Genomic DNA, 15,897 nt, shown 5'->3' with positions numbered 1-15,897 from the left:
CGTGGCCATGTGGAAGCGGCCTTCCTGTCAGGGACTTGAGGAACAAATTAATTTGAACCTCTCTTTATTCCTTCGTGTTTTAAAACCTAGCAGTTGCTTTCAGATCTACAGCACTGACGGCAGAAACTGAATAAGTTGCTTCAAGCTGCTGTTCTTTTTTGGGTCTGACCCTATCTGTTGCTTTATCAGCCATCTACCACATTGCTGTGAATGATTTCAGTGAGGCTAATACATTTCTAGGTCTCTGTGCTAGTTTGTGGTCATGAGCCCTTCCATGAGTCCATAGGTGATTTCTTAAACTTACTTTATTGATGCTTTACTTTTCTTGTCAATGGAGACCAAAACTTGCTTGTATCATTATCAATTTTATCCTCACAACAACCCTGTGAGGTAGTTTTAGAGGGTGATCACATTGGTCTGCAGCAGAACAGTGAAATGTGAGTTCAGTAGCACCTGAGAGACTTAAGAGTTTCAAGGTATAAACTATCAAGAGTCAGCCTACCTTCATAAGTAGGAATGCAGATCCCTGAGGCCTTTTCTCAATGTCAGAAGTAGGCTAGGGTGAGGATGTGGCTGACCCAAGGTCACCCAACAAGCCTCTACTTTAGAGTGGGAACACAAACCTGTGTATCCCAGATCCTAGCCAAGCACTGTAACTACAGCAATTTACTGGTTACTTTAGAAGCCTTAGCGTTTACCAACAAATGTTTCTCTCTGGTGACAAATTCTTTTGTTTTCTTTTTCATAACAGCAAAATGGCAGGAGAGATGGGTGCCCTCTCAGCATAAATCCAATTATGGGAAGTTTAGGTTAACAGCTGGGAGTTTTTACGGAGATCGAGAAGCAGATAAAGGTTTGGGAATTCTATTTGAGAATGACTGTAAAGGCAGCATCAGTTCTTGGGTCTCTGTGCAGGCTGATCTAGGTGGCTTCTTTCCAGTACTGTATTTGAATGACTACAGTGAGCCTGGTTTTCTGCTCTCTTCATGCCCTTGGCTCCCACCATGTCCTCTGCTGTCCTCTGCTTGTCTAGCCGTGCCTTCTCATGATACCGGCCAAGTGAAGTGCAAACCAGTAGTTTCCTCTGCCCTTGTAGTTTGTTGGGACAGGTATTGGGTGATAACTAGTGGATTGACTTTTATTCAGAGAATGTTTAAAATACACATATATGTATACGGAGCAAATACAGACAGATCCCAGAAATGTGGGTGAATGCAAAACGTTGGTCAAGGAGTAGGTAGTACAAAGCAAGAATATATCAGCATGCACTGGGAGTCCAGTCACTGGGATGCACATTTAAGGTCCATAGGCAGATAGTCCACATTGACTTACCGATTGGTTCCCCACCCTGGGACATGGATAATATTATACCCCACTAAATATTCCCTTCTCACTGGACACAGTGTGTAACACACTTCTCTCTGTGATACACCTCTGAAGATGTCAGCCCCAGATGCAGGCAAAATGTTAGGAACAAGATTTGCCAGACCACGGTCGGCCACACAGCCCTGAAAGCCCACAACAACCAGTTGAGTCCGGCAGTGAAAGCCTTTGACAATACATTAATCACAGTCTCAGTTTTTATACCCCGCTCCCCTCCAATTCATTCTTATGAGTGCATTTATTTATTTACATTATTTGTAGATCACTTTTCTTATTCAGACTTGAATGTAAATGTAAATCAATGCAATCAGTAGGATTATACACTGAATAAACTAAGTAATAGGATTAGGACTGCACAAATTCTATCTGCTCAGAATTCAGCTTAGTTTTGTAAGTATTAAACATGACTAGTTAAGCCATGCGTCACGTGGCATTATGTAAGCAGAAACACAATATTTAATGGTTTTGAATTATTGGTAAAATAGTTTACAATATTAGTTTGCGTGGCTGAGACATGATCTCATTATGTATTGTAGGTCTGCAAACAAGTGAAAATTTGAAATTTTATGCAATCTCATCACGATTTAAACCATTCAGTAATAAAGGAAAAACTCTGGTAATCCAGTATACAGTAAAACATGAACAAAAAATAGACTGTGGTGGTGGTTATGTGAAAATTTTCCCCTCTGACTTGAACCAAAAGAACATGAGTGGAGAATCACAGTATTTTATCATGTTTGGTAAGCTGATTGCCTCAAGACCACACTTAGTTGTTATCTCTGTAGTTAACCAGTTATGGATAAAGTAAAAATCTAAACAGCCTAAACCTATAGCAGCTTATTACACAGTGTGTTGTTTTATGAGAGTTTCTCTAAAATCAGTCCACTGAGACCCCCCTCAAGAAACTCCTACCAGATTCTGAGTGTGATTCCGTAGAAGTTTAGTGCCAAGAATTTATTGGTGAATGATGCCACCCTTGGATTGTAGCCCTCTGTCCCCCAATGACTCCAAAGACTACACTGGATGAATTCTGGAGAGAGGGCATAACATGTTACAGAGTGCTGTATCCTAAGACCCCCCCATGCACCCACCTGCTGGGGAACCAGGGCCTCACTGGGAGACCAGTGCCTGTGTTCTGGAAGGAAGTGCCTGTCAGACTTCTGAGCAGAGCAGTGGTAGTCCAATTTTCTCTGAGCAGAGCAGCAGTGGCGTAGGAGGTTAAGAGCTTGTGTATCTAATCTGGAGGAACCGGGTTTGATTCCCAGCTCTGCTGCCTGAGCTGTGGAGGCTTATCTGGGGAATTCAGATTAGCCTGTACACTCCCACACACGCCAGCTGGGTGACCTTGGGCTAGTCACAGCTTCTTGGAGCTCTCTCAGCCCCACCTACCTCACAGGGTGTTTGTTGTGAGGGGGGAAGGGCAAGGAGATTGTAAGCCCCTTTGAGTCTCCTACAGGAGAGAAAGGGGGGATATAAATCCAAACTCTTCTCTTCTTCTTCTCCTCCTCCTCCTCCTTAGGGTGTTTGTGCTCTTTAGGGTTCTTTAGGCACAGTTTGCAATACACTCAGTACTTGAGTATGTGTAGTGCATGCTGGGGGTATATTATGCTGTGTGCCCTATCATGGGAGCAGTTGGTGTCCCAGCTGGGATTTACATAGGTGGGGAGGGCGAAGATTGGCTGTAAAGAGCAGGATACAATTGATTGTTGACTTAGCATTGTTTGGGGGTGGAAAGGAAGGTGGGACACACACACACACACACCAATTACATGGACCTCTGTGGGTTATATCAGGGTTTGCTGTAGTGTGATCAGCATCAGGGGTGGCCTGGCGCATGAGAGGCATTAAGAGCTAAGTCCAGCTCTGCTCATGGCACGCCCTAGCCCAGTGATGGCGAACCTTTTCGAGACCGAGTGCCCAAATTGCAACCCAAAACCCACTTATTTATCGCAAAGTGCCAACACGGCAATTTAACCGGAATACTGAGGTTTTAGTTTAGAAAAAAAAGTTGGCTCCGAGGCGTGTGTTACTCGGGAGTAAGCTTGGTGGTAGTCGGTGGCTTTGCTTTGAAGAAACCGTGCAACTCTTCCAACGGGTGAATCACGACCCTAGGAGGGTTTACTCAGAAGCAAGCCCCATTGCCAGCAACTGAGCTTACTCCCAGGTAAAAGATCGCGCTTTTGTTCTTTGCGTGGAAATCAGTGGGGTTTAACAGTGCTTAACAGGGTTACCTACACTGCTTCCCCAAAACTAGGTCTTATGTTTAATGCTAATAATCGAGTCCAGCGGTCCAGGCCAGCCTAGATGTATGCGTGTGTTGGGGGTGGGGGGGGCGATTTCCCCCCACATTACAAACTCAGTTTGCATGTACCCACAGAGAGGGCTCTGAGTGCCACCTCTGGCACCCGTGCCATAGGTTCGCCACCACTGCCCTAGCCTCTCCCACATTTGTGCTTGTGTGGCAGTTACACTGGCCACCAATTTATGCCCTGAAACACTAGAGTAGTTCAGAGATGCGCCATCTTAAGTCTTGAGAACACCTACATAGGTTGTATTCATCAACCAAAGTCCTCTTTGGTTGATGAATGCAAAGGAGCAGCAGTGGCGTAGGAGGTTAAGAGCTCGTGTATCTAATCTGGAGGAACCGGGTTTGATTCCCAGCTCTGCCGCCTGAGCTGCGGAGGCTTATCTGGGGAATTCAGATTAGCCTGTGCACTGCCACACACGCCAGCTGGGTGACCTTGGGCTAGTCACAGCTTCTCGGAGCTCTCTCAGCCCCACCTACCTCACAGGGTGTTTGTTGTGGGGGGGTGAGGGGAAGGAGATTGTAAGCCCCTTTGAGTCTCCTGCAGGAGAGAAAGGGGGGATATACATCCAAACTCTTCTTCTTCTTCTTCTCTTCATCTGAGACTTTGGATGGGGTTGTGCAAAGTATCTGAATAGCTGAACTATCAGCAAAACTGACGATGGCCCAGGGAAGTAAACCATGTTCTCGTTCCCCAGGACCTGATATTTGTGGATCTGATACAAAGAAAGTCCATATCATTGTGAACTTCAAGAACAAACTTTATCCCAATAAGAAACAAATCCGATGCAAAGTAAGTGCCACAAACGTTTGTAAATACTGCGGGACTCTATTTTTCGAACATTTCCAGGGTCAGAAGCATTATGCGGGTGGCAGTTGTTGTGTTAGCTGCTGGTAGTTGTCCCTGAATGCCAGTGAAGGTGGCTTCCATGGCACACCTTGCTTTCATGTGTGGGTTTTCATGTGTGATTCTTTGCTTCCTGCTGCTTTGTCTTTTGCAGCTCTTCTCTCTTCAAAAAATCAGCCAGAAACCCAGAGAGACTCTTCCCCCCCCCCCCTTGACCCCAAAGGCTGCACTGAGAAAAGTTTGCACAGGGGTAGCTGTGTTCACCTGTTGTGGCAAAAATAAACAAGTCTCATGGCATCTACAAGTCAAGTCAAGTCAAGTATTTATCGTTTGAGCCATTGACTATAACAATACAGAGATACATGCAGTTAAGACATTTAAATTAAAACAATAACTTAGTTTTACATTAAAATATAAATTATTTCTATTTGCTATCTCTAAATTAAAATGCCCCATCAAATACTTTCCACGTCAGATGTTTTTGCAGCTTCTTCAGCTAGTCTAAGTTAACCTCCAGCACTTTGGAACATCAGTTCAAACAGCGCTTTAAGGACTTTGCTCGTAATTTCCTAGCCGCCAGAGTGCAAAGAGAGCCATCTTGTAAGAAACACAGGAATCCATATCAGATAGTAAGAAAATCAGTTTCTCATCATCGGACAAAAAAGCTGTCCTAGGTTCATGGCATCTTCAAGATTGATATCGTTATTCTAAATGTAAGTTTTTGTGGACTAGTCTTTGCTAGACTTAGGACCACTAGACTTAGGCTGTTTATTTCTGCTGCAAGGAACACCATTATTCCTCCAGTTCTGAAGGCTTACATGTTAGTCACTAAGGTGCCACTAGATTCATATTCATTTTAATTATCTCAGATTTATCTCTCCTCTAACCTCTGACATCATCATTTCTGTGTTTATTAGCACAGTCCCTCTTGTCTAGCTGAGGATGCCTTTAGGTCTATAAGACATGCTCTATCTCACATCTTTCTTAGTCTTGTACCTGGATGTTATAAATTCCGTAGTGATATAAGATCTTCCCTCTTTGTAACTTTGATGATCAGTTACTTTTTACTACTGAGAGCAAGACTCCTTGGTTTCCAGTTGATATAGATCCTTATCCTTTTATATCAAATATAATATTCAAGCCTATTTTCCTGTTCCCATAACAGTATTCCGTTTAGTATTCCGTTTGTGAGGTGGAAGACTAAGGAGGGATCGGGGAACTTTATATAATTGCTTTCCAATCTGAGAGCTAAGTTGCAGAGCTAAGGTTACAATATGATCGTATCTTATATGAAATCAAGTAATAATTAGGATAACTTTTTAAAGAAAAATTGTTCATCTAGAATATTAATGGCAATATAAGATAACAATGGGTTTTGGGTGGAAAGTCAAGTAGTTATGTGTAATGTTTATGTTAATATAAGTAGTTTATGTTAATATAATTTAGACTGGTTCACTGTTTTGTAGTGTATTATTTTAGTTGTGTTGTTGATTAAAACTTAATAAAAATTGTTATTTTAAAAAAACAGTCAGACGCCACCATCACAGTGCCCCTCAGGATAAGACTGTCTGTCTGTAGGGTGCTATTTTTAAGATGCTAATTTTGCTACAGCAAACTATCTAGAACAGTGATGGCGAAACTATGGCACGGGTGCCAGAGGTGGCACTCGGAGCCCTCTCTGTGGGCACACACAGAGTTCATCATGTGGGGGGGAATCACGCCTTTCCCGCACACACATCTAGGCTGGCCTGGGCCGCTGGGCTCGATTATTAGCCTTAAACCTAAGACCTACTTTTGGGGAAACAGTGTAGGTAACCCTGTTAAGTGCTGTTAAACCCCACTGATTTTCATGCAAAGAACTAAAGTGCGATCCTTTACCTGGAAGTAAGCTCAGTTGCTGGCAATGGGGCTTGCTTCTGAGTAAACCCTCCTAGGGTCATGAGTCACCCGTTGGAAGAGTTGCACGGTTTCTTCAAAGCAAAGCCACCTTCTACCACCAAGCTTACTCCCGAGTAACACACGCCTCGGAGCCAACCATTTTTTCTAAACTAAAACCTCAGTATTCAGGTTAAATTGCCGTGTTGGCACTTTGCGATAAATAAGTGGGTTTTGGGTTGCAGTTTGGGCACTCAATCTCGAAAAGGTTCGCCATCACTGATCTAGAATCTGTTTGATTGGCACTGATCTAGAATCTGTTTGATTGGTGATAGCAGGTAACAATCTTTTTCTTTCCATTCTTTGGTTTAGGTTGATGGATTTACTCATTTGTATACTCTAATCTTAAGATCAGACCACACCTATGAAGTGAAAATTGATAATGAAATGGTTGCTTCGGGCATTTTGGAAGATGACTGGGACTTTTTACCTCCAAGGAGAATAAATGACCCAGCAGTGAAAAAGCCAGAGGATTGGAATGATGAAGCTGAAATTGATGATCCTCATGATACCATGCCAGAGGTCAGTGCCTGTTTATGCAGACAAGCGTTACTAGATGACCAAGATCCACCTTGGCTTCCGTCATTCAGTTCCAGGCATGGCAGCTTCAGACAGCTGAGAAGCAGAAAAGAAGAGGTGCTACTTTGGGCTCTTTTCTCCTGGTACTCTGAACTGGCTGACTTTTTCCTGTTTGTGAAGGGTGCCAGCTGGTGGAATTATGGAAATGATTAAGGAAGAGGAGGAGGAGGAGGAGGAGGAGGAGGAAAAAAAAGTTTGGATTTATATCCCCCTGAAGTTGTTACGGGCGACGCAAGGAATAGGCGAGATGCAGCGATATCATCTGGTGGAGAGAAGCCAGTGGCGATCTAGCGTGATCCGTGGATCTGGCTAATCTGCCGGAGGCACAAAGGGAGTCCCCTGGCACCTTTTATTAAGAGGTTTAGAGGGAGAGAGAGGCTGAGGAGGCGGGAGGATGTTGCACAATACATGAATCATAGGGGCTGAAGTAGATGCGGGAGGAAGCGATTCCTGTCTGGAGCCCTGAATAATCCATGTACCTGGGGGGGGGTAATGTTACCCTTTTGTCCCTTTGTCCAGGGCATCTTGTGACCTGTGAGTCATGGGGTCTTGTGACAGGTGAGCGTGTGCGCCCAGAAGGCAACAGATGGCGCAGGCATTCCTGTGCTCTGTCTGAAGCTCTGCTGGGTTCTCTGGCTCACCCCTACATCCCCCCTTTCTCTCCTATAGGAGACTCAAAGGGGCTTACAATCTCCTTGCCCTTCCCCCCTCACAACAAACACCCTGTGAGGTGGGTGGGTCTGAGAGAGCTCCGAAAAGCTGTGACTAGCCCAAGGTCACCCAGCTGGCGTGTGTGGGAGTGCCCAGGCTAATCTGAATTCCCTAGATAAGCCTCCACAGCTCAGGCAGCAGAGCTGGGAATCAAACCCGGTTCCTCCAGATAACAGTGCACCTGCTCTTAGCCACTACGCCACTGCTGCTCCTTTTTGAGCTTCTTTTTGTTTCCTGCCATGGGACAGCTTTCCAAAAATCTTTAGCTCCCCATTCATTGTAATCTGGGTTTACATATTCGTTCCTTTCCTAGCACAGTATTCCTGAGACTGTCAGAGAAGGTGGCCTCCATAAGAACAGCTGATAGACTTCACTGCAAAGCTTCACATTCTCTTTTCTTTTTTCCTTCTCTCTCCCTTTCCCCAGGATTGGAATGTTGCTGAATATATTGTGGACAATGGTGCTGAGAAACCTAATGACTGGGATGATGTGAAACAGGGTGTCTGGCAACGCCCCCTGCTCAAGAATCCACTGTATAGGGTATAACACTATTGTTTGACTGTGGGTGACTCTGAAGGAGGTTTTTTTGGCAGTGAGTGTCCAAAAACTGTGATTTGTTTCAGGGAAAATGGCAGCCCAGGAAGATCCCAAATCCAAACTACAGAGGTATTTGGCCTCATCCTCAAATTGAGAATCCCGTCTATGTGCCTGATGAGAGCATTTCGGTCTACGAGAACATAGGTGTCATTGGCCTTGATCTTTGGCAGGTCGGTTATGTTTCTTTTAAAGTTTATGTACATTCAAGTTGGGGACCCATAAGTCTTGTGGGGGCCATCTCATTTTCCCTTTCCCCACTATTTCCTCTTTCCTCTAAAAGTACCCCACAGTCTCTCTCTTTTCCTGCTTCTATCTCTTCTTCTTACCCAACAGCAAATCTACCTTTATCTGCTCCCTTCTTCAGCTTTCCCTCCCCCTAGTGCTGTGGTGGCAAACCTATGGCACTCCAGATGTTCATGGACTACAATTCCCATCAGCCCCTGCCAGCATGGCCAATTGGCCATGCTGGCAGAGGCTGATGGGAATTGTAGTCCATGAACATCTGGAGTGCCATAGGTTCGCTAGCAGCTTCTGCCTGGGAAAATTGTGGCCCAGTTGAGCAGGGTTGTCTGCCTGTCTCTGGCCCCTTCCGCATGGGCGGAATATGGCACCCTGGGGACGGCAAAAACGCCATCCCCAGGGAGCCGTTCGCACAGGGGGCGCAGCTGCTTCGCAGCCGCAGGCGCCCTGCAGCTCTCTGCCCGACCCGGCGCCTTAAAGCTGCCGTTTTTCTGACCTCGCTTGGGCAGGCGAGGTTTTGAGGAAAAGCCGGTGGCTTGGAGCTGCAGCTGCTGTCTTCTTAGCATAGCGGCTCCAAGGCGCCCTCCCTCCCCCCATGTCCCGTCGACCTACCTGTCCCTTGCAGCAGCCTCCCGGCGGCGATCGCCGAGGAGCCTGGGGAAACCACGCCCCCCTCTGCCCTCGCGGTGACTCCGGAAGCCTGGTGCGCACAGGAGCAGGGGCGTGTCCCCTGGCCCCTGCGGCGGCGTGCGGAGGAGCTGCAGGACAGGAAAAGGTAAGCCCTGAGCTGATGCCCGATGCGTCCCGGCTGGTTCTGGGACCGTTCATGTGAACAGTCCCAGAGGGGTCGGGTCGGCGTCATCTACGCCGACCCGACCCCTTCTGCCTCTGTGCGGAAACGGCCTCTGTTTCAAAGCAGGGAAGAAAAAGTGGTTCATTAGAAATTTTATTTAGGCATTTTGCACACTGTTTGTTTCAGGGGATCTGTAAGGCAATTATCTGAAGCTGCCCAATTGCAAGTGGTGGTGAGGGAGGGGGAGAAAGTGCCGCAGGCATGGAACTTGCACGGCCCTGGCAACCCCCATATCTACACTTTTCCCTTCTTCCTTTCTTCCCGCTCAATCTCAAACCAACCTTTCATCTGCCCCCATCTTCAGCTGTAGTTATTATTTATTTACTCCATTTATGTTCTGCCTTTTTGCATAATGGGCACACAGAGCAGATTATATCATTCTCCATTTGATCCTCACAACAATTGGCCTAAGGTTATCTAGTGAGCTTCCATAGAATAGTAGGGATTTGAACCTCTGTCTCCCTGATCTTAACTCCACTTCACCACACTGGCTTTGGTGTGTGTAAATGATGGAAGTCATGTGGTAGCAGGTTGCCTCATGGTTACTGCTCAGTTACCCAACAGCCAAAACAGCCATGCCCCCTCCCCTTGCCTTTTACCAATAGAAAATGAAGGCTTGAAGGCTGGCAATACTGTTGTGGTTGCCTAGCAACAGCCACCTAGGCCCCAAACTTACTTCTGTGATGTAAGAGTAAAACAGACTTTTCTGAATGGTTCCATGTGACGGATTTGCCCACCCTGAAGGGTTCAATGTGTTGTTTCCTATGAAAATTGCCAATTGGTTCTTTTGCAAAATTACGTTTGTCAGATGTGGCAAGGCCCTTGTAGTTGTTGTAGGTGTTGTATTGCCAGGAACTTGAGTGTGAGTCACAGCAGCTGTAATGTGTGGAGAAGAATATAATCTTTCGCTGGTCTTCCCTGCCCAGCAGCACTTGTGGCACCTGTTTCTCTTGTGCCACTGGTGCAGGGACAGGAAGAGAAGCCGGCAGCTTTCCATCCCTTGCACCCGCAATGTCCCAGGCTCCTCTCTCCATCCCTGCACCATGGCGGGAGAGAACCTAGCACCATGGGTGGAAGAGATGGGGGAGAGAAGCCTAATGGCTTCCCTGCACCATCGGTGCGAGAGGGGTGGGAAGAGAAGCTGGTAGGTTTCTCTCCCTGTCTATTGCACTGTCCGTGCAGGTTTCTCTCCCGCCACTGGTGCAGAGAAGCCTGCCGGCTTCTCTCCCATCCCCTGCACCGTCGGTGCGGGTTTCTCTCCCACTACTGGTGCAGGGACAGGAAGAGAAGCCAGCAGGCTCCTCTCTCTGTCCCTGCACTATGGTGGGAGAGAAACTGGCGCCATGGGTGGAAAGGATGGGGAGAGAAGTCTACTGGCTTCCCTGCACCATCGGCGCGAGAGGGGCCATCTTCTCTCCCCGTCCCTTGCACAATCGGTGCGGGTTTCTCTCCCGCCGCTGGTGCAGAGATAGGAAGAGAAGCCGGCAGGCTTCACCAGCAGCAGGAGAGAAACTGGCGCCTTGGGTGGAAGGGACGGGGGAGAGAAGATTGCTGGCTTCCCTGCACCATCAGCACGAGAGCGGCGGGAAGAGAAGCTGGTAGGCTTCTCTCCCGTTCCTTGCACAGTCGGTGGGAGTTTCTCTCCCACTGTCTCAGGGGGAGCGATGGGCTGAGCCGTCTCTTACCTGCTGTTGGTCAAGGCACAGCAGGGAGAAGGCACACTGGGTTGGAGGGAGGCGGAGCTCCCCATCCACATGCTATTGATGACTTGGCTCCAGCAGAGAGAAGTCTACTGGCTTCCCTGCACCATCGGCGCGAGAGGGGCCGGCTTCTCTCCCCGTCCCTTGCACAATCGGTGCGGGTTTCTCTCCCGCCGCTGGTGCAGAGATAGGAAGAGAAGCTGGCAGGCTTCACCAGCGGCGGGAGAGAAACTGGCGCCTTGGGTGGAAGGGACGGGGAGAGAAGACTGCGGGCTTCCCTGCACCATCAGCGCGAGAGGGGAGGTAAGAGAAGTCGGTAGGCTTCTCTCCCGTCCTTTGCACCATCGGTGGGAGTTTCTCTCCCGCTGTCTCGGTAAGAGTGATGAGCTGAGCCGTCTCTAACCTGCTGCCAGTCAAGGCACAACAGGAAGAAGGCACGCTGGCTTGGAGGGAGGCGAAGCTCCCCATCCTCATGTTCTTGATGACTTGGCCCCTGCAGAGGTTGGGGGAATGCTGGGAGGGCACCGATTTCACCCCCATCCCCTGGACACTCCAGGCCACCATCCAGAGTGGGCATGGCTACAACAGGCACTGGCAGCAGTTGGCAGCCTCAGTGCCGGGCTTGCTGGAGCTTCCTGGATCCATCTGTGTGGGGGGACGTTTTGGCGCCCCCACGTGACTGTAATTGCTGCGCCCGGGGACATGGGGTAACCCATGTCCCTAGGCAGATACGCCACTGCAGCCAGGTTACTCTCAGAGATTCCCTGTGCTGAAAGATGTGCACTGGCTGCCTGTCTGTCTCTGGGCAAATTTCGAAGCGGATCTTATCTGGAAGTCCCTAGATAGCTTGGGGCCATGCTGCTTGAAGGACCACCTCCGCCTGGCCTGACCAAGCACCAGTTAAGACCTTCTCAGAAATCTTACTGTCTGTGAACCTGCCTGCAGAGGTGAGGTGGGCAGAAACCAGAGACGGGACTTTTTTAGTGCTTGAACCTTCCCTGTATAATGCTCCCCCCTGGAGGCCTATTTGGCATCCACTTTACCATTTTTTAGTTGTCAAGCTCAAAAGATTTGCTTTTATCCCTGGCCTATTCTTCAGGATTGATCTTTCACAATTGTTTTACCGTCTTCAGAACTGTTTTATGATACTCATATTAGGCCTAAATAAGTAAACACAAAAGTTATCTCATCATTTAGCTTTTATTTGGCATAAACAGTATAAAATCACATCTAAATCGCATCAAAATACAAACTTGCAATATATAACAAATTAAGTTGATTCATACAATACTGTTGCTTGTGGGATATTTCCAGCAGAAAGTTCGCAGCCATTTCACAGAATGTAGCATCAGAATTATTTAATAAGAACAATAGTCTGCTTAGTTCATCCAGCTCGCTAGGTATCATAGAAAGCAACCTAGAGCATTTGACTCTAATACTTGCCGATTTAGGACAACGGAATAATTGGTGAGTTAATGTGTAGGGGTGAGCCCGCGAACCCGGCAGAACCGTAGAAGGAGCGCTAGGCATGCCGGTGCTGGCTACGGCCTTCCGGGCGCACACGCTCCCCCAACCCCCTCCCCCATGAGTCACGGGTCGTGAACTGCCTGACCCGCGGTCACCAGGTGTCCCACACAAAGGGACACAAAGGCTCCTGCCCTCAGGTGAAGATTAGGCCCAGACATGGATGCTTCCTCCCGCACGTAGCAGCCCGATGAGATCATGCATCACATGATGATCTCCCGGCTCTCCCGACCTCCCGATTCCATCCCGCCTGCCCGACCCCTTTTACACGCCCCCATTGAAACCCTAATAAAAGGTGTGAGGGGCGAGCGCATGGCAGAGTTGCCAGGATCACGGGATCCCGCGTTTCCTGCTTGCTGGCTCTCTCCAGCAGATGAAATCTCCGCGTGTCGTCTCTTCCCTGGGACACTGGGCAGGAGTACGAGCTACATTAATGTTTCTGAGTGGATTTGCACCATAGACACACCCTTTTGCACATTTCTCGATTGTTATATCTACCTCATAGTATGGCAGAAGGGAAAACATTGAAGCGAGCGAGTGAAAAAACTCTTCTCTGATCTGGATTGGTCAGATGAAATTTTTTGACAGATAAGAGGCCAGTCTATTATCTGTTGTAAAGGATTGATAGATGAGATAAAGAGTGAACAAGTTTTCTAAGCTGCCAGGAAGTTAAAATAGTTTCTCCATTCTCTCACCAACAATTTTTGTTTTAATAATTTATACGATTCTGAACAAGTTAAAGGTAGAAGGGAGTGCAAAAGTTATACTGGTGCTTTATGAGATTTTTTTAAATGAACAATTGGAAGTTTGTATCTAAAGGTGCACTGTTGTTATTCTTGGCTGCAGGTGAGGTCTGGAACAATTTTTGACAATTTCTTGATCACTGACAGCGAAACGTATGCAGAGGAATTTGGTGATGAAACATGGGGAGAAACGAAGGTAATGGCCAGAATTTGTTTCAGGAGTGTTCAGTAAAGGGCTGAGTTGGGCTTGGCTTTGTTCTTTCCTTTCATGCCTAGACCTGGATATTTCCTTTTCCCTGCCATCCTGTAGGAGTTTCAGCAAAGCAGTTATTAGGGATCCTTGTTTCATGTGACTGGAATTTGGAGAGATGAATTAAAATGCTGTGTCTGGCACCACAAACCTCCTGCCATGGCAGCACCAGTTGGCTCTTAGCAGCCACAGTTGGCAGCAGGGCTGGTACTTCCTGGGATCTAAACCTTCGGGTTCTTTCCTATATTGGAATGTTGTAACCTGCCCAGAGCCCTCCGGGGATGGGGCGGGATATAAGAACATAAGAACGAGCCTGCTGGATCAGACCAGAGTCCATCTAGTCCAGCACTCTGCTACTCGCAGTGGCCCACCAGGTGCCTTTGGGAGCTCACATGCAGGATCTTCTGCGGCTGCTGCTCCCAAGCACCTGGTCTACTAAGGCATTTGCAACCTCAGATCAGGGAGGATCAAGATTGGTAGCCATAGATCGACTTCTCCTCCATAAAGCTGTCCAAGCCCCTTTTAAAGCTATCTAGGTTAGTGGCCATCACCACCTCCTGTGGCAGCATATTCCAAACACCAATCACACATTGCGTGAAGAAGTGTTTCCTTTTATTAGTCCTTATTCTTCCCCCCCTCATTTTCAATGTATGCCCTCAGTCAACATTTTCTCCCCATGCATAATTTTATAGACTTCAATCATATCCCCCCTCAGACGTCTCCTCTCCAAACTAAAGAGTCCCAAACGCTGCAGCCTCTCCTCATAAGAAAGGTGCTCCAGTGCCTCAATCATCCTCGTTGCCCTTCTCTGCACTTTTTCTATCTCTTCGATATCCTTTTTGAGATGTGGTGACCAGAACTGAACACAGTACTCCAAGTGTGGTCGCACCACTGCTTCATATAAGGGCATGACAATCTTTGTCGTTTTATTATTAATTCTTTTCCTAATTATCCCCAGCATAGAGTTTGCCTTTTTCACAGCTGCCAGGCATTAAGTTGACATTCCCATGGACCTATCAACTAACACGCCCAAATGCCTTTTCTGATCTGTGACTGATAGCACTGACCCCTGTAGCATGTATGTGAAGTTTGGATTTTTTGCCCCTATGTGCAACACTTTACATTTTGCCACATTGAACTGCATTTGCCATGTCTTCGCCCACTCACCCAATTTATCAAGGTCCGCTTGGAGCTCTTTGCAATCTTTTGCAGTTCTCACCACCCTACATAATTTGGTATCATCCGCAAACTTGGCCACCACGCTACCCTCCCCTACTTCCAGGTCATTTATGAATAGGTTAAGGAACACTGGTCCCAAAACAGATCCTTGGGGGACACCACTCCCTACATCTCTCCATTGTGAGAACTTCCCATTTACACCCACTTAAATTCCATTTAAATCCAACAAAATAAAACAAATAGTGCCCCAGCCAATGGGCAACTGGATGCCCTGAATTGGATGGGCCAGGCTGTTCCAGACTCATGAGACCTTGGAAGCTAACCAGGATTGGCCTGGTTAGTTGGCAGAACAACAAGGAAGTCCAGGGGCAGGCAAGCCACCTCTGTCTGTATCTTGCCTTGGAACCCCTACCTTGTCACCATACATTGGCTGCCACCTGATGGCACTTTCCAACTCCCAGGGACATTCTGCCCTCTGCAGCCTCTGTCCCAAAAGTCAGCCTTTGAGAAGAGGTAGGCCAAAGTAACTGAGACCTTGTTGTATTGAGGGCAGCTCTGAGAGCTACCCTCTCCTCACTGCAAATTCACTGGCTTTTTCCTCTTCTTGCATTTCGCTTCTTCAGTACCCTGAACAGAAAATGAACCAGAAGCAAATCGAAGAGGAAGAGAAGAGGGAAAAGGCAAGAGAGGAGGAGAAGACCCCCAAAGGTCGGGTCAAAGAGGTGCCCAAACAGCAAGTGTCCAGGAAAAAGAAATCCCAGACTGTGGCGGAGAAGGGGGAGCTCTGAGGGAAAGAGCCAGTGGAAGATACACCCTGCAGTTGCCTTGGCTAATGTGAAGATGTGTGGATCTCCTGGCTGGGTTGGGCTTGTGCTGCTCTGCCCCCTGGGCGAAGGGAATATTTCCTTCCCTGAAAGTGTGGCTCAGGAAAGTGTCACAAGGCCGAAAGAGCAATGGGGTCCAGCCTCCTGCTTTGTGGGTCAAGACTTAGAAAGGGAAGATGGGGGGGAAGCTGTGGGTAAGAAGCGTTTGGGAAAAGTTCAATAAACTT

General features: G+C 47.6%; 1 protein-coding gene across 1 annotated transcript in view; it reads left to right on the top strand.

Annotated features, from left to right (window-relative positions):
- The window catches only part of CALR3 (calreticulin 3), an 18,414-nt gene extending 2,517 nt beyond the window's left edge, over positions 1-15,897 (top strand). The window contains exons 2-9 of the mRNA XM_048496464.1: positions 752-853; positions 1,920-2,123; positions 4,387-4,481; positions 6,783-6,992; positions 8,187-8,300; positions 8,384-8,527; positions 13,521-13,613; positions 15,470-15,897. Coding sequence (XP_048352421.1) covers positions 752-853; positions 1,920-2,123; positions 4,387-4,481; positions 6,783-6,992; positions 8,187-8,300; positions 8,384-8,527; positions 13,521-13,613; positions 15,470-15,634 — 1,127 coding nt within the window. The 3' untranslated portion in view covers positions 15,635-15,897. The remainder of the gene's footprint in view (positions 1-751; positions 854-1,919; positions 2,124-4,386; positions 4,482-6,782; positions 6,993-8,186; positions 8,301-8,383; positions 8,528-13,520; positions 13,614-15,469) is intronic.

Source organism: Sphaerodactylus townsendi, linkage group LG05 (genome assembly GCF_021028975.2).
Source record: "Sphaerodactylus townsendi isolate TG3544 linkage group LG05, MPM_Stown_v2.3, whole genome shotgun sequence".
Lineage (NCBI taxonomy): Eukaryota > Metazoa > Chordata > Lepidosauria > Squamata > Sphaerodactylidae > Sphaerodactylus > Sphaerodactylus townsendi.
Note: the sequence above shows the minus strand (reverse complement) of the source record. Positions and strands in the feature narration are given on the sequence as shown.